The sequence below is a fragment of the Pan troglodytes genome, chromosome 9 (assembly GCF_028858775.2).
Source record: "Pan troglodytes isolate AG18354 chromosome 9, NHGRI_mPanTro3-v2.0_pri, whole genome shotgun sequence".
Taxonomy (NCBI): domain Eukaryota; kingdom Metazoa; phylum Chordata; class Mammalia; order Primates; family Hominidae; genus Pan; species Pan troglodytes.
Window position 1 is genome coordinate 79,415,070 of NC_072407.2, and position 26,273 is coordinate 79,441,342.

The 26,273-nt window shown below is 40.9% G+C and overlaps 1 protein-coding gene across 39 annotated transcripts in view; it reads right to left on the reverse strand.

Annotated features, from left to right (window-relative positions):
- PAK1 (p21 (RAC1) activated kinase 1) overlaps window positions 1–26,273 on the reverse strand; it is a 153,175-nt gene that overhangs the window by 81,067 nt on the left and 45,835 nt on the right. For 5 of the 39 annotated variants that reach the window (XM_063783270.1, XM_063783282.1, XM_063783284.1 and 2 more), the window contains one exon: window positions 4,892–4,970. The exons of 18 other annotated variants lie outside the window; for them this stretch is intronic. Coding sequence is in view for 1 of the 21 variants with exons in the window: in XM_063783298.1 (XP_063639368.1) it covers window positions 4,892–4,970; window positions 8,567–8,592 (105 nt within the window). In the remaining 20 variants the exon portion in view is untranslated. Of the gene's footprint in view, window positions 1–4,891; window positions 4,971–5,165; window positions 5,200–8,566; window positions 9,295–10,711; window positions 10,764–26,273 lie in introns of those variants that run through there. 16 more of the 39 variants (XM_063783286.1, XM_063783274.1, XM_063783287.1 and 13 more) reach the window with 12 other exon arrangements.

The following is a 26,273-nucleotide window of genomic DNA, read 5'->3' on the forward strand; positions in this document are numbered from 1 at the left end:
AAGGCTTTAGTTCCAGGTTCAATCTTCTTCTGAACCCCTCTAGTCATCATTCTAGGTGACTTCAACAGCCACAATGATGATCATGTCAACACCCTGGCCACTCCATTTTCTGACCTCCAGTCCAAGTTAGCCAATACTCTCATGATTACACCCAGGACCTTATCACCAAAATGTGCAACAATTCCAATATATAGAATGAATCATATATACTCCAGAGACAACCTTGCTCAAGAATTTCCACTACAATTCCTAGACTTCAATTTGAGCTCCAATAAACTATCCAGCAGTCCCCTGCCTTTTTTTCCTCTCTTTATCTAATCGTGATCCATCAAAATTACTCAAACATCAAAAACCATCAACCCCTTGCCCTTCCCTCCTTTTCCAAAATTTAACTGGCAAAATCCTAGCTTTAGGATAGTTGAACTCAACTTTCTCCCAACTGTCATTATACTTAAGCAGCCAAATGTCCTAGAGAACATTACAAAACCCAGTTAACTGCTTTCACTTGAAAGTTATGATTACCTTCTGCGTTGGTTTGAACGTGCCCCCAAAGTTCAAGTATTGGAAACTTAATCCTCACTGCAAGTGTTGAGAGGTGAGATCTTTAAAAGGTGATTGGGTCATGAGGGCTCTGGCCTCATGAATGGATTAATGTCATTATCATAGGAGTAAATTAGTTATCAAGAGAGTGGGTTCCTGATCAAAAGGATGAGTTCACCCCCACTTCCCTTGTTACTCTTGCTCTCTTGCCCTTCCACCTTCTACCACGGAATAACACAGCAAGAAGGCCCTCACCAGATGCAGGTACCTTGGACTTCCCAGCTCTAGAACTTTAAGAAATATGTTTATTTTCTTTAGAAATTACCTAGTCTGTCGTATTCTATCATAGTAACACAAAATAGGCTAAGACACTTTCCTACATATGATTACCCTACCTCAAATGGGAATTCAACTGGATTTTCCACTAGCCCTTTCCTTTAGCTAATGAGCTTACTTTTTCTTTTTTTTTTTTTTCTGAGATGGAATCTCACCCTGTCGCCCAGGCTGGAGTGCAGTGGCGCAATCTCGGCTCACTGCAACCTCCACCTCGGGGGTTCAAGTGATTCTCCTGCCTCAGCCTCCTGAGTAGCTAGAACTACAGACACAGGCCACCACACCAGGCTAATTTTTTATTTTTAGTACAGACAGGGTTTCACCATGTTGGCCAGGCTGATCTCGAACTCCTGACCTCAGGTGATCCACCCACCTCGGCCTCCCAAAGTGCTGGGATTACAGATGTGAGCCACTGCACCCGGCCAATGAGCTTACTTTCAATGAGAAAACAGAAATCTTGGCAGAAGAACTACATCTTCCTACCCTCAAATCTATGTGCCTCCCTGTATCTGCATCCATTTTCTCCTTCTTCCTTCCAGTTACAATGAAGGAGGTGTTCTTCCTCTCATCCGAAGCCAATTCTCTCTTATCCCTGTATTCCTTCATTCGTTCTTCATTATCCCTGGAATAATCTGCTCTTTCAGCTATGTCAACCTTTCCCTCTCTGTTAGATATATTCAGTCATTCAACAAACATTTATTGAGCATCTACAAAGTACCAATACTAATCTAGTTGAATAAGAGAAAGGCCTTGTGCTCATAGAGTTTATGGTCTAGTAAGAGATGCAGACAGAGAAATACACAAATAAATACACAATATCAAGTCCACGTGTATGTGTGAATATGAGGGGGAGGCGCATGCATGGGGCATGGTACATAAAAGAAGATGATCAAGACAGGCTTCTCTGAGAAACAGTTACTTAAGACCTCAATTAAATGAGACAGCAAATCATAGTAATATCTGGAAAAGCATTTTAAGCGAAGGAGTAATAAGTACAAATGTCTTAGATGAGAATACACTGGGCATGTAGGACAGCAAAAAGATTGGCAAGACTAAAGTTGAGTAAACAAAGAGAAATATGGTAAGCGACTGGGATCAGAGATGTAACCAGAGGTCAGACAGTGTGGAACTTTATAGGCCACAATAAATTTGGCTTTTCAGCAAGTGTGGAAAGACACTGAAGGGTTTTGAGCCCTGATCTGATTTATGTTTTTAAACAGACCACTCTAGCAGCAGAGGAGAACAGGCTGCAGGGGAACAATGCAGAAGTGGAGAGACCATTAGGGAGTTATTGCAATAATCCAGGTGAAAACTAATGGTGGCTTAGATGATTGGCAATAGGGGGAGAGAAGTAATTCAAAGGCAGATACATTTTGAAGGTAGAGTCAAATGATTTAAAGATTAGATACAGCATGTGATTTAAAAAAAAGAAAAATTAAGATGGTATCTAAATTTCTGGACTGATCTGAGAAATACTGGGTGAACGTAAACAAGTTTTGGCGTCTCCTATTCAAAGACAGACAGACAGAGACACACACACACACACACACACACACACACACACACCCCCCCTTCCCTTGACACCCACATCCTCTTCCAAATACCACTTATTTCTCTGCTCCCCTTCATAGCAAAACTTCTCAGAACAACTGTCTACTTAAACTATCTCCACTTCCTCCCCTTCTGTCTGCCAACTAACAATCTACCATTTCATCAAAAGCAGTCTTGTCAAGATTATCAATTATCCCCATCTTGCCAAATCAAATGCTTATTTTTCTGTCCTCACGTTGCTCAGTATCTTGGCAGCATTAAACGCAATTGACCTCTCTTCTCTTTCAAATACTCTACTTTCTTGTCTTCTGGGGAAGTACACTCACTTGGCTTTCCTTCCATCTTTCTGTCTACTCCTACCTCGTTTGCAGAATCCTCCTTCTCCAGCTATCATCCACACATCCAAGGCTTGGGACCTTCCTTGCTCGGAACCTTCCTTACTGATACACTACACTTTTCCCAAGATTATTTCCTCCATTCTCATGGCTTTACATATTATTAATACGTTGATGATGCCCAAGTTTTGATCTCTAGACCAAACAGCTCTCTTCAGCCTAAAAACCATCTATTAGACAACTCCACCTGCGTTTCTCATCAGTACCTCAAATCTAACAAGACCAAACGGAACTCTTGGTTTTCACAGCATCATCATGAGTTGTAATTATATTTGTTTACTTATTATATATCTCCCTCAATAAGTGATAAGCTTTGTAAAGGAGCAACGATATGCTTTTGTAAGTCTGCTGTGCTTACCAAAGTATACTCAGCAACTAAATAGGACTTGGCAAGAGTAAGCACTCAAAGCCAGGTGCGGTGGCTCATGCCTGTAATCCCAGCACTTTGGGGAGGCTGAGGTGGGTGGATCACTAGAGCTCAGGAGTTTGAGATCTGCCTGGGCAATGTGGTGAAACCCTGTCTCTACAAAAAATACAAAAGCTAGCCAGGTGTGGTGGCATGCACCGGTAGTCCCAGCTACTCAAGAGGCTGAGGTGGGAGGACTGCTTGAGCCAAAAGGTCAAGACTGCAGTGAGTGAGCTGAGATTGCTCCACTACACTCCAGGCTGGGCAACAGAGAGAGAGACACGATTTCAAAGGAAAAAAAAGAGTAGACACCCAGTATCAACACCAAGATTTACTAGACCCTGTCCCTGCCCTCAAAAATCTCACAGACTAATGGGAAAGGCAGATACATTAACCACAATAACAATACAATATGGTAACTGGCACTATTGATTGGTGAGAGGAAAGACATAGGTGCTGCATGAATCCAGAAGAGGGGCCCTTAATAGCCTAGGAGTCAGGGGACTTGCAGAATAAGTATAGCTATTAAGTGCCTACTATATAATTATTATTATTTCTTTTTTTATATGATTATTTTTAAGCTTTATAATAACCCTTCAAAGTAGGTATGAATATCTTCCATTTTTATATATGAAGCTTAAAAAGATTAAAAACCAGGTAACAGTAAGTGGTAGAACCAGGATTTGAACTGAAGTCAATCTACTTTTAAGTCCCCCTTCCCCTCTTTGTGTTACATCATAAGAAGTCACTAAAAGTATCTTTTATAATTGCCACCTACTATCTATTCGACCTTAAATAAAGCACATACTTCGTGGTTTTTGTTTGACCATGGAACTAAATTACCAGTCCTAAAGCTCTATCTACCCCCCTCCTTTTCCTTTACTCATGGAGGATTGAGGTTCAATCCTCTCCTATTAGTCTGTGAGTTTTTCGAGGGCAGAGAAAGGGTCTAGTAAATCTTGGTGTCTATACTGAGTGCCTATTCTTGCCTGTCAGTGGCAACCCTAGGCTTTCAGGCTATAGCATCTGAGCAATTTTTCACGGCTTGAAAATGCACTCGGGAACAACCACAATGATATCTATATAGCACTTTACAAAGCATTTTCACGCATTCATTATTTCATCTGATCCTCACCAACCCTATGAGGTGTTAAATCCCTATTCTATAGAGGCCAGTGGAAGCAAAAATGCCTAGCCTAGCTGCATCTGGTCTCTGGACTCTGCAACCCGCCAGAAATTGAATTTAAGAAAATGGAACAGGGAGGAAAGGAAGGAAGAGATCAAATGACTCAGAGAGGGAGCTCAGCATATAGTCACCCAAGTGGCCTCGAGCCAGAAGTTAACAGGGACGAAGTCTGTTTCCCTTCCAAGGTAATGAGTGTTTGTTTGGCTATGGCACAGTGACCTGCCACATGGGATTGTTCTTTTTTTCATGTCAGCAGTACCTAGAGTCTAGCCCCAAAAGTAGGCAGAAAAGAGGATATAGGAAAACTCTTTGTACACTGTATGTATACACAAACTCAGGAGATAACAGGGTATAAGAGAATAGATATCACCTTCAGAGAAGACTTAAGTTTAGGTCCTAGCTCTGCCACTGTCTTGCTAAATCAAAAGTGCCCTCTTCCGCATTATCACAGCCCCTTGTGCTTCCTTCTACAATACTTACCACATGAGCGTCCACATTCCTTGATCTGCATTTGAGGGCAGCAACTGAGGCCAGTTTCAATTTTTGTATCGCCACCAACCTAGTACCATAATTAGCATAGAGTAGATGGTTCAGAAATATTTGATAATGGATGGATGCAATATTCAAAGCTCTGTGAATATTGTACATACATATACACACACATACACACATGTGTATATATGTATATACATACATATATACACACATGTACACACATATATACATACACACACATACACACGATCGTACGTACCATTGCACTCTAGCCTGGGCAAAACAGCAAGATCCTGTCTCAAGAAAAGAAAAAGAAAAAGACAGGCAATAATAGATGCTGGCAAGGATGGGGAGAAAGAGGAACCCTCATGTTGTTGGCAAAAATGTAAATTAGTAGAGCCACTATGGAGAAATACACACACACACACACACACACACACACACACACACACACTCTCCACATTCTGACAGTGAGTGCCAATAAAACAGTAATCTTGTCGTTCTCATCTCTGCTTTCCCTCTAACTCCCCCACTTTAAGGACAGTGCTCACAAAAATTCTGTTGATTAACAAAGTGGAGACAACCCACAAAATGGGAGAAAATATTTGTAAGCTATCCATCTGACAAAGGATTAATAACGAGAATCTATAAGGCGCTCAAACAACTTAATAGCAAAAAAAACAAGTAATCCAATTTAAAAACTGGCAAAGATCCGAACGGACATTTTTCGTAACAAGAGATACAAATAACCAACAGGTACATGAAAAAAATGCTCAACATCACTAACATCAGAGAAATGCAAATCAAAACCATAATGTGATATCATCTCACTCCAGTTAAAATGGCTTGTATCAAAAAGACAGGCAAAGGCTGGGCACGATGGCTCATGCCTGTAATCCCAACACTTTGGGAGGGCAAGGCAGGCAGATCACTTGAGCCCAGGAGTTCACAACCACTCTGGGCAACATAAGGAGACCACATTTCTAAAAAAAAAAAAATTTTTTTTTTATTAGCCAGGCATGCTGACATGTGCCTGCAGTCCCAACTACTTCAGAGGTTGAGGTAGGAGACTGCTTGAGCCTGGGAGGTTGAAGCTGCAGTAGGCCATGATCGTACCATTGCACTCCAGCCTGGGCAACAGAGCAAGACCCTGTCTCAAGAAAAGAAAAAGAAAAAGACAGGCAATAACAGATGCTGGCAAGGATGGGGAGAAAGAGGAACCCTCATATGCTGTTGGTGAAAATGTAAATTAGTAGAGCCACTATGGAGAATAGCATGGAGGTTCCTCAGAAACTAAACATAGAACTATCATAATTCAGCAATTCCACTATTGAGTATATATCTAAAAGAAAGCAAATCAATATATGAAAGACATCACACTCCCATGAATCCTGTAGCACTATTCATAATAGCCAAAATGAAAATGTGTATATACACAATATATATATGTGTACATATGTATATATACACACAACGGAATATTATTCAGCCGTAAAAAAGAATAAAATCCTGTCATTTGCAGCAACATGGATGACACTGGATACCATTTTTTCAGGTAAAAAAAAAGCCAGGTACAGGAAGACAAATATCACATGTTCTCACTCATATGTAGGAGGTAAAAAAAGTAGATCTCATGATGATACAGAGTAGACTGGTGGTTACCAAAGGCCAGGAAAGGGAGTGAGGAGGATGAAGGGGGAAAAAAAGATATAAATGTACTTATTGAAACTGAACTGTACACTTAAACATGATAAACATGGTAAATTCTTTCAAAATTTTTAACTAAAAAAAAATTTGCTGAGTAGAAATCAGTTCAAAAAGCCAGTCATCAAAGGGGAAGATAATTAACCTATATAGTCCCCTTTCCCAGACTACAATCTTTCTCTTTCTACACACAAATAACCACTATCTTGTCCAGGCCACCCTCTTCTTCAAAAGAGCACTGTCTTCTCCTCCAGGCCTCCTCCTCCTCCTGTCCCTCCAACCCATCCCTGCTATCCTCCCTCTTCTTTCCTGGGCTACCTCCTTTCCTCCAGATCAGCACTATCTCACAGCTGCCAGAGTTTCTGGTCCTCCCAGTCGCTCATCTCACTAAAGGGAACTTGAGCCTCTGCCCAGCACTACTTGACATTCTTGCTCTCCTCCCACTCAGGCCCCCCACTTCCCATCTTGCTTATTCCCTACTGCCTACCTGCTTGCTGCCCCACCACCACCAGCAAAGATGGGAAACAAATGCAGGAAGAGGGAGTGCTTGTTGGCAGGCCCAAGGCAAGGCACAGAGGCAGTAAAGAGAGAGAATGGTCCTGGGGAAGATAGAATTTGGAGGTAAAAGCTAGATGCAAGTGAGTTAGGTAGAAAACAATGTTTGGACCTCATAAACACAGGAAAAGGTCTCTAAAAACCAGTAACCTACTAATAATAAGAAAGCTTAACCAAAAATTTTAGAAAAGAGAAGAAAGCCTAATCAAGAGGGGGAGGATCCAAGAGAGGGAAGGAAAGACTGGCTACACAGGGGGAGAAATACAAAAGGGGAAGCATGAGGGGAGGAGGAAGGGTGAAGGGGACGGCAGGAGAAAAGGTAGGCAGGGGGCAGGAAAAATGATCAGGAGGAGGAAATAGAAAGAAAAGTGAGGAGAGGAAGACGTAGAGTCATGAAAAAACTAGGGGGAGGAAAGAGGTCCAAAATAATCAAAGTAGGTTATTATCGGGCCTGACATGAGCTTCTTGGTGCCAGGTAATAAAGAAGGAAAGAATTATAGTGATTAAGATATTACCACAGCCAGGTCTGTCATTAACTTAGCAGAATAAGGAAGGGGCTCCAGAGAAGAGAGTCTAGTTTAACGCAACTTTATACCTAAGGACAGAAAAACTGGCCAGTTTAGAATCATTAACATACCTTGACCTTCTACTTCCCAACCCTACCTCCCTACACCTAACACACCTACGCATCACACTAAAATAAGCATCAGCATTCTCAGTCTCTGCTTTGTCCCTGAAGAACCAGCAAAATGCCATTCAAAAGGCTGGCTGGAAGACAGGATACCAAGGTCTACTTCCCAAGTTCTCCTCTCTTCTACAGTGTTGAGGGGGACATCTCTGCAGCCCGTTTTAGCACTTTAAACCAGCTCACCTTTCCAAAAGATGGTTTGACGGTCTGGAAAAGCCAGAGTAACAAACAATGTCAAGTCCTTCACTGCACAGATATGGCAACTCAAGCCACAGAGGATGTCTGAATAGGACCAGTCCCCCCAGGTCTCCTCCCTCCCAGTTCACTCAACCTCTTAACACAGAAAAGCCCCCACAGTCCCAGCAGGCCAGCGACTAAGCCAAGGCAGAGGAAAGCACCACCTTGGCCACCAAGCAGAAGGGCGCCTGCAAAGGAGCAGAGCTTCTGAGGCTGAGCAGTTCCCCAAAGGCGCAGCTTCCCCTTCACACCCTTCCCTGGGCAGAGCTCTGATTCCAGTGCAGGCCTAGCCCTGGGTGGGCTCATCTAAAGGTTCCACCCTCAGCCCTTTCTCTCATTTAGGGTCCCTTAAGGTAAGAGGAAAGTAAGACACCCCTCAAAATCTACTGGACCCCGTGTCACCACTCTCCGAAAGCCGGCGGAGATCCCCCAGAACCCGGCCCAGCTAGGGGAGCCCCAGGCAGGGCCGGCATTACCTGGTGGGGAAGGCTAGCCCCGGCATCTCTGGCGATTGTTTCCGTCGCAGAGCCGCACCTCTCCCTGCCCAGTCGGGTACCCACAAGGCCCCTGCTCCACCGGCTCCGCTCGATTCAGCTGGGCTGGGCTCCTGGCAGCTCAGCCGCCAGCTCCCGAGGTGCAGCACGCTCGCGCTCTCGCAGGGCGGCAGCGAAGGCGCCGCGTCGGGGTTGGCGAAACAGAAGGGGCGGGGGAAGAAAGGAGGGAAGGAGGCGGGAGGAAGCCGCGCGCTTCTCCTTTTCTGCAAAGCAGAGCTGAGGGCGGGGAGACAGCTATCTTCCCACCCTCTCAGCTATTCTCCCCACCCAGTCTCCAGCAGGAGGTAATTTCTCTCCAGGGCCAGGTTTTCCAGGGCTTGTCAGAGTCCTGTGTGAGCTCCAGAGTCAAGAAAGACAACCAGAGCTCCTCTGTGCCTTAGTTTCTACAGATGAGTATAAAGGAGTCCCTTCTAAGATTCCTCAGGTCAGACCTACGATTCAGATTAGGCCTCAGAGAAAGAGATACACCTCCCCCCTCCCCAAACGTGCCAAGTTCTAATTCTAATGCTCCAGGAAGAATGCTAGGTGGGCCCCTATAGCTGCTTCTAAGCAAACAAAGCTCAGCAGCTGCTACATTATTATTATTATTATTTTGAGACAAGAGTCTTGCTGTGTGCCCAGGCTGGAGTGCAGTGGTTGGATCTTGACTCACTGCAGCCTTGACCTTCCCGGGCTCAAGTAATCCTCCCACCTCAGCCTCCCAAGTAGCTGGGACTACAGGTACCTGCCACCACACCCAGTTATTTTTATATTTTTTGTACAGATGAGGTCTGCCATGTTGCCCAGGCTGGTCTCAAATCCTGTTCTCAAGCAATCCTCTTCCCTTGGCCTCCCAAACTGTGGATTACAGGCGTGAGCCACCACACCTGGCCACTGCTACCATTTATTAAGAACTATTATGTACTAGGTACTTTATAAATGTTATGTCTCTCTCAAAACAACCTTATGAAGTAGGCACTATACCAATTCACATACGTCAAAACGGAGGTCCAGGGAAAATGTCCAGGGCTCATACAATAAGTATTTTTTAACCAACTATTGTGCATCAGGCATTGTGATGGAACCTGAGCTGAACAACACATTATAGAACATTTACCAACACGGCCCGGACTAGTAGTGCCTCTAGTAGTGCCTCCCAATTACTGAAACAATAAAACACACCTTCACACATTTGCAAATGCTCCCTAGGAGGTACTATTACCTCACTCTTCCCCCTCCCAAACCCTGCTCTTAAGAGACATGACAGAAGTCAGATTATGCGGTGTCTCTTTCGGGTCATAATTAGGAGTTAGGCTTTTGTTCCAAGTTTTAGCAGTGTGAAGGCTTTGAAAGGTTTGAAAGCAGAATGACAAACTCTAACTTACATTTTTTAAAAGATCACTGGCTGTTCAGTGGAGAAAGGGGGTAGGAGTGGAAATAAGTTAATAAATTCTCTCAGAGGTTCAGGCAACAGAAAATAGTAATGATTTAGACTAACATATTGTAAGATAATGTAAAAAGAAGCAAGCCTATTTTCTAAAGACACAGCTTGGAAGAAGCAGCAGCAGAACTTGGTGGAAAACAGAATACGATGGTGAAAGAAGTCAGTGACTTGTCCAAGACCACACATCTGGTAGATGCTCAGGAGTTCAAGGCCAGCCTGGCCAACATGGTGAAACCCCGTCTCTACTAAAAACACAAAAAATTAGCTGGATGGTGGCAGGCACCTGTAATCCCAGCTACTCGGGAGGCTGAGGCAGGAGAATCCCTTGAACCCAGGAGGCGGAAGTTGCAGTGAGCTGAGATCGCACCACTGGACTCCAGCCTGGGCAACAAGAGCGAAACTCCATCTCAAAAAAAGAAAAAGGAAAAAAGAAAGAAAGAAAGAAAGAATTGGTCAATAATAGACACCCGGAGAATTGCTGTAGTCTGAGGATTCAGCTTCAAAGTCATTTTAAGACTTTTTTTTAACCCCACACCATGTCCTTCATCCCAATTTACACAGGGTGAATGAGAGCCAGAAGTAGTCCTCTGCTTTAGACACAGCTTTTCAAACTAATAATCAATAATCATAGCAACTTATCTTACTCGACTTCCCACTCCATGCAGCATCCTCTTATAGATGGTCTTCCAGGCTTTTCTGAAATACATGCAGGAATGAGGAGCTCACTTTCCACCAGCACTATGAGGCAGCGTTTCCTCACATTCAGCCAGGTGGCTCTCTGTAAATTTCTAATTCTGCTCCAGGAGCAACGTCCTCCAGGGCAAGTCACATTAAAGGCTTGTAACTATGTATGTATGTAGGCTAATTTATTATGCCCCTCCACTTTTTCTCTTCTCCAAGATAAATACTCCCAGTTCTTTTAGTTGTTTGTTCATTCAACAACTATTTAAGCATCTTATGCAAGCCACTGGGGATAGACACATCAGTGAACAGAACCACATCTTCAAGGAGGTGATGATTTTATGGTTTAGTATGGTGGCTTTTAATTCTCCCTGTCCACCAGAATAACTTGGAAAGCTTTAAATATGTGTAAATATACTAGAGTCCCAGCAGAGATTCTGACTTGGTTGGTCTGGCATGTGGCCTAGGCAATATATTTTTATAGATACAACTATATTGATATCTATTGGAAGACTGACTTGCTATAAAGCTACAGTGATAATGACAATGTGATATTAATGAAAACATAAATAGATCAGTGGAATTGAAGTAAATAGCCCAAAATAGACCCACACAAATGTGGTTAACTGACTGTAAAAGAGAAAAGGAAATTCAATGAAGAAAGGACAGTCTTTTCAATAAATTGTGCTAGAACTGGACATCCACATCCAAAAAAATCAACCTAGACACAGGCTTTATGCTTTTCACAAAAATTAACTCAAAATGGATCACAAACCATTGCATTTGCAAAATGCAAAACTATAAAATGTCTAAAATATAATGTAGGGGAAAATCTAGATGACCTTGGGTTTGGCAATGACTTTTTAGATACAGCCCCAAAAGCAAGATCCATGAAAGAAAGAACTGACATGTTAGACTGGATTAAAATTTAAAATTTCTGCAAAATACAGTGTTAAGAGAACAAAGAAACAAACCACAGACTGGGAGAAAACACATCTAATAAAAGGCTTGTATCAAAATTTACATAGAACTCTTAAAACTCAATAAGAAGTGACCCAATTTAAAAAAAAACAACTGTGCAAAAGATCTGAACAGACACTTCACCAAGGAAGATATATGCATGACAAATAAGCATATGAAAAGATGCTCAGCATCTTTTATCATTAGAGAACTGCAAATTAAAACAATGAGATATCACTACACATCTATTAGAATAACTAAAATCCAAAACACTGACAACACCAAATGGTGACAGGGATATGCAGCAACGGGAACTCTCTCGTTCATTGCTGGTGAGAATGCAAAATGATACAACCACTTTGGAAGACAGTTTAGGAATTTCTTACAAAGCTAAATACAGTTATGTGTCACTTAATGACAGGCATACATTCTGAGAAAGGTGTCATTAGGTGATTTCATTGTTATGCAAACATCACAGAGTGTACACATACAAACCTAGATGGTACAGTCTACTACACACCTAGCCTATATGGTATAGCCTACTGCTTCGAGACTACAAACTTGTATAGCATGTCACTGTACTGAATACTAGGCAACTGTAACACAATAGTATTTGTGTATCTAAACATATATAAACATAGAAAAAGTACAGTAAAAATACGCCGTAAAAGATTAAAAAAAAAAACAGTACATATGTAAAGGGCATTTACCATGAATGGAACTTGCAGGACTGGAAGTTTCTCTGGGTGAGTCAGTGAGTGAGAGGTAAGTGAATGGAAAGGCCTAGGATAGTATTGTACACTACTGTAGACTTTATAAACAGTGTATGTTTACGCTGCACTAAACTTAAATTTTTCTTCTTCAACAATAAATTAACTTTAACTTCCTGTAAGTTTTTACTTTATAAACTTTTTAATTTTTTAAAAACATTTTGACTCTATTGCATTAACACTTGGCTTAAGACACAAGCACGTTGTACAGCTATACAATATTTTCTTTATAGCTTTATTCTATATGCTTTTTTGTATTCTTTGTATTATTATTATTATTATTATTATTATTATTAGAGACAGAGTCTCACTCCGTCACCCAGGCAGGAGTGCAGTGGCATGATCTCAGCTCACTGCAACCTCCACTTTCTGGGTTCAAGCAATTCTTGTGCCTCAGCCTCCCGAGTAGCTGGAATTACAGGCGTGTGCCACCATGCCCAGCTAATTTTTGTATTTTCAGTAGAGACGGAGTTTCACCATGTTGTCCAGGCTGGTCTCCAGCTCCTAAGCTCAAGCTATTCACTTGTCTTGGCCTCCCAAAGTGCTAGCATTACAGGTGTGAGCCACCATGCCTGTCTATTCTTATTTTTTTACCTTTTAATCTTTTTGTTAAAAACTAACACATAAACACACACTTTAGTCTAGGCCTACACAAGGTCAGGACTGTCAACATTAGTGTCTTCCACCTCTACATCTTGTCCCACTGTCAATATTAGTGTCTTTCACCTCTACATCTTGTCCCACTGGAAGGTCTTTAGGGGCAATAACATGCATGGAGCTGACATCTCTTATAATAACAATGACTTCTTCTGGAAGACCTCCAAAAGGACCTGCCTGAGGCTGTTTTACAGTTAACTTTTTTTTATAAGTAGGAGTACACTCTAAAATAACAACAAAAAGAATAATAAATATATAAACCAGTAACAGAGTCATTTATCATCACTATCAAGCATTATATAACACATATAATTGGCCAGGTGCTGTGGCTGACGCCTGTAATCCCAGCACTTTGGGAGGCCAAGGTGGGCGGATCACGAGGTCAGGAGATCAAGACCATCCTGGCTAACAGTGAAACCCCGTCTCTACTAAAAATACAAAAAATTAGCCGGGCGTGGTGGCGGGCGCCTATAGTCCCAGCTATTCGGGAGGCTGACGCAGGAGAATGGTGTGAAACCAGGAGGCGGAGCTTGCAGTGAGCAGAGATTGCACCACTGCACTCCAGCCTGGGCAAGAGAGCAAGACTCTGTCTCAAAAAAAAAAAAAAAAAAATACATATGTGTTCTATACTTTTATATGACTGGCAGCACAGCAGGTTTGTTTACACCAGCATCTCCACAAACTTGAGTAATGTGTTGCATTAATATGTGATGATGGCTATATCATATATGTGGCTCATCACTGACTGAATCATCATTATGTGATTATAGTATTCCTAGGTATTTACTCAAATGAGTTGAAAACTATGTTCACACAAAAACCTGCTCATGAATGTTTATTGCAGTTTTATTCAGAATTGCTAAAAACTGGAAGCGACTGAGATATCCTTCAAGACTGAATGAATAAACTGTGGTATGTCATACAATATAGTATTATTCAGTAAAAAAAGAAATGAACTATCAACCCACAAAAAGACATGGAAGAACCTGAAATGTAGATTTCTAAGTAAAAGAAGCCAGTCTGAAAAGGCTGATTCCAACTACATGATATTTGGAAAAAGGCTAAACTATAGAAATAGTAAAAAGATAAGTGGCGGCCAGGTATTTGAAAGGTTGGGGTTAGTGGTTAAGGAATGAATAGGTGAAGCACGGGGCATTTTTAGGGTGTAAAACTATACTGTATGATACTATAATCGTGGATACACACACTATGCATTTGTCAAAACCTACAGAACTATACAACCCAAACAGTAAACCCTAATGTAAACTATGTACTTTAGTCAATAATAATGTATCAATATTGATTCATCAATTGTACATTAATGAGATGGTGATAATAGAGGAAATGGGGAGAGAGGGATTCTGCGTTTTCTTTTTTCTTTTCTTTTTTTTTTTTTGAGACAGAGTTTCACTCCTGTTGCCCAGGCTGGAGTGCAATGGCGTGATCCTGGCTCACTGCAACCTCCACCTCCCTGGTTCAAGCAATCCTCGTGCCTCAGCTGGGATTACAGGTGCACGCCACCACACCTGGCTAATTTTTTGTATTTTTAGTAGAGATGGGGTTTCACCATGTTGGCCAGGCTGGTCTTGAACTCCTGACCTCAGGGGATCTACCTGCCTCGGCCTCCCAAAGTGCTGGGATTACAGGCGTGAGCCACTGCGCCCAGCCGGATTCTGCATTTTCTACACAATTCTTCTATAAACCTAAAACTGCTCTAAAAAATAAAATCTATTAAAATAAAAAAGTATCAAGCAAAAAAATAGAAAGAAACAAAGACATACAAGATAAAGTTCATCTTCCTTTTTATTAGATTCATTAGACATAAAATTACTCTGACAAATTGCTATAAAGATTTCTAAGTACTTTCAATTTCTATGCTTATCTCATTGTGGGCTGGGAACAGTTCAGACTACACTTTCAGTAATGATGATCTAGCGTACCCTCCACTAAATAGAGTCCTGTTTGCAATGATCCTCTTACTGCCTGGTACCCTGAGGGAAACATGATACTCTAAGTGCAGTCTGTCCCTTGCAAAACATAGTGGAACTATCACCTCCTTTAACTGTACTTAATACTTCCAATAATTCAGTCTGAAGTTACATTAGATTTTTATCCACTGCAATGCCTTTGGCTGACATTGAGCTTCAGCAGCCAAAACCACCATTTTCATAAGAATAGCATCATGCTAAGTCTCCTCCAGTCTGCCCATATGTTGCCATTTCTTTTGAGACTTAAAATGCAGAACTTCATTGTCTTCCTCTTAAATTTCATCTTGTTGGCTTCAGCCCATCATTCCAAGCTTACTCATCTAAATATTAGTTTTCTCTTTCAGTTTTTGTCACCTACAAAGCTAATAAGTATGCCATCTCTTTAAACATTTTTCAAACATCTGTCATGTGCTCTTGCCTGTTCCAGGTTTTGAGGATTAAAGATGACCTAGAAATGGCCTACATCTCCAGGAAATCACCACTAATAGGGGAAGTTGGCAAATACAAAACTAAAAAGTGCTGCACTAGAAAAATGACTGAACCAAATAAATAGGACCAGGTAGACGAAACAACAAAACATCTATGTACAGTATTAGGCAGAACCACTAATATCTTCAGCAGGAAGGATCAAATTCAGACATCTTCTATTTTAGATTTCAGTTCTGAAAAACCAAACGCTGGTTTGGTTACCAAAAGTTAACTGGCTGGCTAATACACTGTCTCTCTTTCAATGGTGGGTGCTGCTATAGGAAACTTGGCTAAGTTTAGTTCCCGCTGATGAAACACAATACTTATGAAATTGAGGCATACTGGTAAGATGCCAGCAGTTTTATTTATTACTAACAGAATCAAATGAGGTAAAAGCAACTTTAGAGATGATTCTGTACATTCAAAGAAATTAAATCCTGGAGATCTCAAATGATGTGCTGAAGTTATACAAGTTAGCAGTTAACATGTTTTAAGTGCAATAACTCCTTTCATTTAAATAGTCCTCTGGTTTTCAAAGTAAATAATTAACAAATTATTCTTATAAGTCATGGACCTTGGCCAGCAATGTTTTGTCTCTGTAGTCATCTTAAGCCTAACCAGGCCTTTTTAAGTCACTTATCTCTCCTCTGTAGGCATATGAGTTTGCAACTCCTGCTAACTCTATTATAAAAGCAAATGATCAATAATCATTCAAAAATTTGGTTTTGTTTGGAGACTACAGCTTTCAATCTAATAGCTTATAACTGATGACTAGTGTGATTGAAGTGCCTAAAGGATTTGAAAATGATTATTTTTACTGGGTTCTTTTGCAACCACAAGTAACTTTTAAAACAATATGTGTACTAAGTGAAAATTATAAATCACCTGACACAACCAGTTAAATGTACAAGGAAATCAGTCAACAATGATGATGTTGGATTTAAAACAACATCTGAGATGAAATTTTTTCTTGTAGTAATTAGATGGTGAGGCCAATTGCCTGTTAAGGTCACTTTCTGTGGAGTATACTTTCAGTAATGATGATCTAGAGCATCTTAGATCTAGATATGAGGTGGAGTATAAAATAAATAATAATAGTAGCTTACAAAAACACTATAAGTAAAGAAACAAGCAAAAGAAAGATGGAAATGAAAAAAGATATTAATAAATCTATTTAGTGGCAGTCAGTCATAAGTCAAAGCAACCAGTCATAAGTCAAAGTATACTTGAATTTCAAAAAAGGCAAAGAAGTGCAGAGAAGGGAGACATTAATTACACCTGCAGAACTAGGAAAAGGTTCATGGAAGAGGCAGTATTTGGGTTGGTATTGAAGAAGGAGTAAATTTTTCATAGAGCTACTGAGATTTCCCTTGAGTGAATCACAAAAACAAAGGCCCAAAGGAGAAAAAAGTATGAACGGTTTAGGAAATAGTAAATAACTTGGTCCTTCTTGGAAATAGTAAATAATCTCATCATTCATTCACCACTTATTGAACATATTCTACATGCCAGACACAATGTTCGTCACTATGGATGCAAAGATGACATGACCTAGTTCTTACCCTCAAAAAGAAAAGCATTTTTAAAGACAATAGGAGACAAAGCTGTGCCACTGACTGTCAGACTTAACAGGTCAAAACTCTGTTCCTCCTTCAGGTGTTTCCTCCCCCAGCCCTCAATAAATGGCAATTCTACTCTTTCAGTTGCTAAGCCAAAAATCTGATTCATTTTTTACTCCACTTTTTGTCTATCAGCCCCCACAAGCATCCATCAGCAAATTCTATCAACTATACCTTCAAAACAGATCTACGGTCCAACCACTTCTCATCACCTTTACTGTTATCACCTTGGTCCAAACCATCAGCAACTTTTGTGTACAACAGTGGATCTCAATAGTGGGGTGAAGAGGAGTTAGGGAGGGGAGGACAGATTTGCTCTGCTACCCAGGGGATATTTGGCAATGTCAAGGGAAATTTTGGATTAAAACAACTGGGTAAGTGCTACTGGCATTTAGTAAGTGGGAGCCAGGGATACTATTAAACATCCTAGAATGCATAGTATAGCCCCTCATAACAAAGAATTATCCTGCCCAAAATGTCAATAGCGCCACTGTTGGGAAACTCTGACCTAGAATATTACAACATCCTTTTTAACTGATCCATTCTTGCCTCCCAGGGTGATCTGTTTAAAACATGTCTCAGATCACATCACTCTCTTCTGCTTAAAATCTTCCTGTGGCTTCCCCAATCTCCATGTAAAAGCCAAAGTCCTTGGAAAGACATACAAGGCCTTATATGATCTTACCTTCCTCTACCTCCTCCCCTCATCTCACCCTGCTACTTCACTGACCTTATCTCCGACTTTTCCCCACTTCACTCACTCTGCTCCAGGCACCAAGGCTTTCTCCGACAGGCTATATACACTCTCTCCTCCAGGCCTTCATACCCTATGGTGACTATGCCTGAAAACACATTTCCCCTCAGATATCCATATGGCTTATTCCCTGTCTTCCTTCAAGTCTCTGCTGAAATATCACTTTATCAGATAATTCTTCCCTAACCATTCTTTATAAAACGATTTAAAAATCCCCCTCTACTCTATATCAGCACCCTTTATTCCACCCTATCCTGCTTTATTTGTATCCTGGCACTTATCATCAACTGACATTTATTTGCCTATTGGCTGGCTCCCTCCAATGGAACATATGCTCCACAAAGGCAAAGACTTTGTCTTTATCTCCAGACCTCAGAACTATTCCTTGCAAACAGTGGGTGACAGATAAGTAATGGCTGAATGAAGGAATGAATGAATAAATGGAGCTAGAAAGACCAGTCAGAAAAAAAGCTACAGAGAATCCTGAAGGCTAAGAAAGGAATGTGGATGCAGTCTTAGAGTGGCCTAAAGTAATTGTCCAAGAGTTCTCCTCTCATCATGTCATACAAATCACCTTTTGCCCTCCCAACCAAAAAGAGAGACAGGGGAAGGGAGGAAGAAATGGAGAATTCTATAAGAACATTATAATAATCAGAGGTATCTAATAATGAAATGGACAATCTCTGAGGTATTAACATTGCCAATCAACCCCTCAGCAGGGAAGATACAGCAACAAGTTACTGCATAATCCCATAAGTTTTCCTCCCTTTGCTTATCCTTTAGGACCCAGCTTAAATGTCACCACTTCTATGAAGGCTTCCTATAATCCCTCAAACAGATTTAATGACTCCTAAATATGGCCCTTAGAGAAGTCCCAAACACTTATCCAATTTACTGAAAGTATTTGATAGTATTTATTTTTACCTCTAGACTGGAAAGGTAGTATATATCTCCTCATTTGCTACTATATCTCCAGCCCAAAATGAGGTAGCTCCAATAAAACACAGGCACCAGCACACATTTTTATAAAATCATACAGAGTACAAATACATTTTTTAAAACCATATTAAAAAGTCACTAAAGGCAGGGCACAGTGGCTCACACCTATAATCCCAGCACTCTGGGGAGGCTGAAGCGGGTGGATCACCCGGGGTCAAGAGTTTGAGACCAGCCCGGCTAACATGGTGTAATCCCATCGCTACTAAAAATACAAAACTTAGCCGGGCATGGTGGCAGGCACCTGTAATCTTGGGAGGCTGAGGCAGGGAGAAATCACTTGAACCCAGGAGGCGGAGGTTGCAGTAAGCCGAGATCGCGCCATTGGACTCCAGCCTGGGCAACAGAGCGAGACTCCGTCTCAAAAAAAAAAAAAAAAGTCACTAAAATCAAATGACTTTCAAATCCCTAATCAATATCCATTCATCCCTTCATCCTTGCCAATTTTGCCAACCCTAATTTTATCCAGGAAAGTAATGAGACAATTAAACACTCATTTTTCCAGCCTCCTTTAAAGTTGGGCATGTGCATGTGACAAAGTTCTAGTCAGTAAGTTTCTAAGGATTCTGGGGAAATGGTTGCTTTAATTACAAAATAGAACACAGGCAGAGTGCTAATTCTGCCTTTCCGCCCCTTTCTTCTTTTCTCAAACATTCTTTCTGGAGCTGCAGCAGCCTAGTAACCTTGAGGTCATAAGTACAAGAGTGAAAAGCACACACTCTGTGGCTGGCAGAGTGGCAGAGTGGAAAAGGCTGGCAGAGTAGAAAAACAGAAAGAGCCTGGGTTCTAAATGGCATTGTATCCCACCCTATACAAGCAACCAATGCCCTCCCTCCAGAAAATTAATTCCTATATTTTAAATCACTGTTTTCTACTACTTACAGCTGAAAATATTTCTAATTGATACAAACAAGAAGCATACTAGAGAATCAAGAAAAAGATGCTTCTTACTAGTCTGAAACATTGATTCCTTATTAGCCACTGGTCTCTAACCATAAATAAATTCCTCTTATTAGCAGAAGAATGAAAAAGATCTGAGCAAATTAAGACAATACTAGATAGATATGAAAGGAAGACTGAGAATATTCTTCACAATTTGATATATTCCCAATAAGGCAGGCAATCACTCTTTCCAAGTTCTTTAAAAAAAAAAAAAAAAACAGAATAAGAATATAACCTGTCTACTTCAAAAATGGCTTTCAAGTTGCTTTCAAATATATATATACACACACACACACACACACACACACACACACACACATATCCCTTAGGACAATAGTAATCATCAGTGGAATACAGGTAATAAAGTAGGAGACAATTAAAACATAGTACCAACACTCCATGCTTTGCAATTCATGACCAAATTTTGCTCTGAGCATCCTGGAAGCCAAAACTAAAATTTAAGAAAAAAGGGTGAAACTCAAACTAATACTCACTGTCTCACGAAGGAAACATTTCAGTGTTGTTAAGGGACAACCATTATTAGTTAAAGTAGGGGTTGGAAAATTCTGCAAAAGGCCAAATAGTAAATATTTTAGGCTTTGCAGGCCCTATCATCTCTGTCTCAATAACTCAACTCTGCCTTTGTAGCACAAAAGCAGCCACTGACAATATGTAAATGAATGTGTGTAGCTATGTTTCAACAAAACTTTATTTACAAAAACAGGCAATGGGGCCAGATTTGCCCCACAGGCTGTAGTCTGATGACCTCTGACTCAAAGGATTCTTAGATGTAAGCACCAGACTCTGAGTCTGGTGAAAATCAATTTAAAATCTGAGTCTAGTGAAAATCAATGTACTGAAAGAATATTGGGTGGCTCACAAAATTTGGTGAAGGTTGGAAAAATAGGCTTAAGGCTAAACTTCCAGAATAAAGCACAAAGTTACACTGCAGAACTAGTCCAATGAGGAAACCACTGCAGCTACTTCTCATCATTACATGCTAGAATGGGTACCACTGTCACTTCTGCATCAAGAATTCAACCTCTGTGCAGCAATCACAAACAACAATGCCACTTCAGTGCCAGGAACCCAACCTTGCAGGGGATGCTGCTGCCTCTGCCATCAGAAAAAGAAAGTTAGTTTCCCGTTACCTCCTCTCTCAAGTCTTTAAGTGCTAAATCCAAGTGTGGTCTGGGCATATCGGATTGGTGAAACCTAGGTCACTGCCTATGCCCCAGAAGCAAGGAAGCTTGGGAAGCAAGTATCTAAATTATCTCCTTTAGGGAACTGCATATTTGCCCCTAATGAGACTCATAAAATGGGGAACACAAAATACTGTACAGTAAAAACAAATGTTCCACTATAAAATCTTATAACTAACACTAACTAAAAATGTTCTATCTCTTCAAAAAGGGGACAATATACAAAGTCTTATCAGTTACTACACTCCAGCATTAAATTCTGAGGAATGTTTCTCTTATTTGTAGGTGCTTTAAGTACCAGGTACTATTTAAATCCTGGTGCCTTTCTTCAAGCTATTACCACTGCATAGAACACACTTATCTCCCATTATTCCCTTCTGTTTCCTCCAAAACTTTTAATCTTCAGGTGTCCTCTCCTCTAACTTGCCACCTCTGATGCAGTCCTTACCCAACGGCTTGAGTAGGTCCTCCACCTTTAAGATCTTAGAGTACCTCATAAAAATGCTTATCACTTACCACAGATGTCTTATATCTCCAGCCAGACTATATGTCCCCTTGTTTACGAAATGCTTTATTCATCTCTGTTCCCTCAGTACTTCATACAAAGCCTAGCACATACAAAACTCTCAATAATTACATCTACTGAACCCAAACAAATATAAAAAATAAAAACATTATGTATCTTTGGCTCAGCCGCCCAATTTCTCTTTGTCTTGTCCTGATTCATTTTATTCCCCAGGATACATACTTGTTTGCAAGGCTGTTTTAAATATCTAAAATGCTGCAGGAGCACAAGTGGCTTTTTTTTAAGTGATAATAAATAAGTCCTTTATAAACTCAAAAGTGGCTGAGGTCCACTGTGTCATCAAAGTAGAAGACAATTTTAATAGGCATACACACCCCATTTTAAGGACTCCTGGATTCCAAAAACTTCAGACACAGGCTTTTGCTTTTTTTTTTTTTAATATAAAATCCCAATCTACTAAAATCTTTCTTCTCACTTTAATTAAGTTTGGACTCCAACTATGGTGTTCTACTCGGTCAGCCAAGGTTTCTAGAAAAGAGGCACCTTCTGTAAGAATTGACAGTTGTAAAAAGCTGCATTTATGTGGCAACTAATAAAGCACATTCATATCCATTATCCAATTAATTCTTACATACCCTCCTTTGAGATTTCTCCTCAGAAGCAATGCCCAGCCCCACGGCTATCTCTGTGGCACCCTCCTGGACCACTCCCACCACAGCCACCATTATCTTCTGCCACATACACATTTGTTATAACTCTTTTCACTTAAACTAATTATCTGTATCTCTTATCCTTAGTGAAATATAAACAGCTTGACCGAAGGGACAGGCCTAGCACCGTGTAAGGCATAGTAAATGCTCGACAATTATTTGCCAAAGTGAGTTAAAAAGAATAATTCATATTTCTGTTTAAATAAAGTAGAAACTGAGTTGACTTTCCCAAATTATCCTAGCTAAAACTATAAAATCAAGATATTCTTAGTGCAGTGGCTTCTGCGTATAATCCTAGCTACTTGGGAGGCTAAGGCAGGGGGATCGCTTGAGCCCACAAGTTCAAGGCTACAGTGGGCTATGATCACATAGCCTGGGTGACAGAGCAAGACCCTGTTTCTGAAAAAGAAAAAATACTCCTGGGTTCAAGGAATCTTCCCACCTCAGCCTCCCAAAGTGCTGGGACTACAAGCTTGAGCCACTGCACCAAGCCCATTCTTGACTTTTCAATTGAAGGCTTTTTTTTTTTTTTTTTTTACACCACACGGCCCTCTCCTAAGACTTGTTAAGAACAAAAGGAGTCTCAGACTAGGAGTCAGAGGTCTCTGTTTTCAGACAAGCCACTCAACTTCTCTGAGTATCAATTTCCTTATTTGACAAATGGGAACACCACCACCATCTTTTTTTCTCTGATCACAATATGAAGGTTATATAAGATAATGGAAGTAAACGTAGCTTTAGTGTGAAATTATGGCATATACTAAGCCAGGGACAATGCTTAGGTTGATGACTCCCACCTCCCACTGTTGGTGACAAAGTCAAAACCAGAGTCAACCCTACAAGAATCATATCATTTAACCTAATAACAGCCCTTTAAAAATTGGCTTTATTACCCTCATTTTACAGGTAAGAAAATCGGGGCACAGAGAGCTTTAACACTTGCCAAAACTTACAAACCTAGTAAATATCAAGTTCATCACATTCTAAGGAGTTTTCCATGCTGCTCTCCAAACAATTATAGAATAAAAGCTTTCCTTCCTCTTCAGTTTCAATTAGCACCAGGCAGATGGAATAGTGCTAATCTTAAATTGGGAACATTCTACTGTGTCTCAGGCCAAATCAAAATAAGAGTTAGTCTTGTAGGTAAGTATACCTTGATTCAACCCCTGTGGAGGCAAAAATTGAATCTGTATATTAGAAAATATTCTGATCTCAATTTAGAAATTATTTTAATGAGACTGAAAACCTGACAGGAAAAGCAAAAATGAGCAATCTTTAAAAAAAAAAAAAAACATTCGGTGCTATGATTACGAAACACAAAAGAGCCTAGGCTTTGAAATCAGACAGTTCAATCTCAGGGTAGAAAAGAAAACCTGGACAAAGCCCTGGAAGAATGAATGATCAGAACAAGAAAAGTTCAAGATGCTGCTATGGCTGGAGCAAATGGGGTTGGTAGTGGGATCTAAAGAAATACAGACTCCTATCTTTCTCTTCCTCTCTAGAAACCCCCACATGCTACAAGGAACCTAGCCTGTGATGCTTCCCACACAGCTCCAAAAAGTGCAGACTGGTAAAGTCACTGAGAAAGTCTAAAACCCTCCTTTGCTGACACTTCAGCCTAAGTGTCTCTGCAGAGACAGACTGAGGGTCTCTGCAGGGATAGGCTGTCAGGAGACACATATCACAATGCTGGCCTTCAGACAATTTGGGGCAGGCTTTTTTAGTAGGATGATGTCACTGCTATTATTTGCAGCTTTAAATACCTATATTCCTGTAGCTAGGAATTATTTTATTTAGGATGACAGTGTAGATTTTTTTTTAAAGACATATTTGGAATTTACTAAAGAGGAGAACAGTGTGAATATATCATTTTCTCAGAAAGAGCTCTGGCACAGGGCAGATATCTAGACCCAAGGATGCCAGACTCCAAACTCTTTCTTGTAGTCAGAGCCTCTCAGACCTCAGTGGGACCTGTGAATGGACTTCAAATGAAAGCAACAGATTCACTGCTGTGGTAACTTCACCACCCAAAATTCATTCCCTTGACAAGTTCCATCAGCATTCCCTGAGTGTCTACTAGATGCAATGCCCTGTGTTGAGTGCATTCAAGGAGCAGCCAATGAATCAGAGGCAACAGATATGTAAACAGCTGATTGTGAAAAGAGAGAGAATGAAGTAAATACTCCATCAGAAGTAGAAAAAAAGGGGACTGTTTATGACTATAGAGGTCAGAGAGGTTTCACCAGGTAATTCCTTCCTCTTATTGTTATCTTCCTCACTGTATTCAGGCTCTGACATCCATAGCAGACATCTGAACTAGGACTCTGAAGGATTTTATCAGACAGTGAAGAGAGTTGGCTAAGCCAGACAGAGGAGAGGATAAAGGCAAAAAGCCAGAGGAGTAAATGTACTGGGGTATGTCTAAGGACTAGCCAGTGGCGATAGTTGGAGTGCACAGTATACCAAGGAACTAATAAGAAATGAGGACGAAAGGTACCTTTGGGTCAGATACTAGAGATCCTTGAATGACAGCCCAAGGAACTTGAAATTTATTCTCTAAGCAAAAGGGAACTATTACAATGTTTTTAAGCAGAGCAGTGGCATGATTTGACTTATATTTTAGAATGATCACTCTTGCAGAAATGTGAAAGGTATAAGAAGATTGAAAGCAAGGAGATCAGTTAGGAGGCTTTGTGTTATAATAGTCTAGTTAAGGCCAGGCGCAGTGGCTCACACCTGTAATCCCAGCACTTTGGGAGACCGAGGCGGGCAGATCACAAGGTCGGGAGATCGAGACCATCCTGGCTAGCACGGTGAAACCCCGTTGCTACTAAAAATACAAAAAGAAAAAAAAAATTAGCTGGGCATGATGGCAGACGCCTGTAGCCCCAGCTACTCTGGAGGCTGAGGCAGGAGAATGGCATGAACCTAGGAGGCGGAGGTTGCAGTGAGCCGAGATTGCACCACTGCACTCCAGCCTGGGCGACAGAACAAGACTCCATCTCAAAAAAAAAAAAAAAAGTCTAGTTAAGAGATGATGAGGGCAGCCCAACACTGTGGTCAGACCTAAGCAGGGTGAGTCCATCAGGAGGGGGAGGAAGAGACAAGTAGTCTAGTGAGGAGAATCAGAGCCCAAGCAGGGTGAAAAGAGCATCCACATTTGGGGCAGGGAGGTGGACTGGTGTGGAATATCATAGTCTAAGTATAGCAAGGAAGGCATCCGTATCAGGAGAGAGGGGTGCCCTGGTGTAGTGTGTCAGAAGCCAACCACAGTTAAGAAAGAGTTGTCATGGAAGAGCACCCTGCTATAGGGTACCGAAGCCCAAGCAAGATAAGCAGGGCATCCACACAGTAGGGAGAGCCTGTGATGGGGGTGTCAGAACCTCATTTCCTCATTATGTCTATGAGAAGGCCTGGGAGCAGCAATGGTCCAATAACAATGAGCATTATCTAGGAACCAGATTTTGGATTCTAAATGCCATTTAACACTAAAAAAAAAAAAAAAAAAAAAACACACACACACACATCAGGATTCCTTGGCTGGTATAGAGAAAGTACAGGATGAACCTAGAACATCTTATTGGGCTAGAAAGCAAGGAAGTAGTCAAAGAATGATAGGGACATATCAAAAGTTGACAGAAGCCAACTTCTGATTTGGCTCCTACTGGCCAAACCAAAGAGAATTTGAGCACCAAAACAAATGATGCTAGCAATAGATTATTACCCATTAAATAAAATGAGTCCATACTGATATAAATAACTAAATACACTGAAAGTCTGGCAACGAAAGGGATATTTACATAGTACTGCCTACAAAATACTTATTAATTATAAAAGAGAAAAGAGTAACTTCACAGTGAAGAAGGCTGGTAGACACCACCTTAAGCAAGATGCTGAAATGAACATCAATAGTCATGGGACAAACCAAAACCA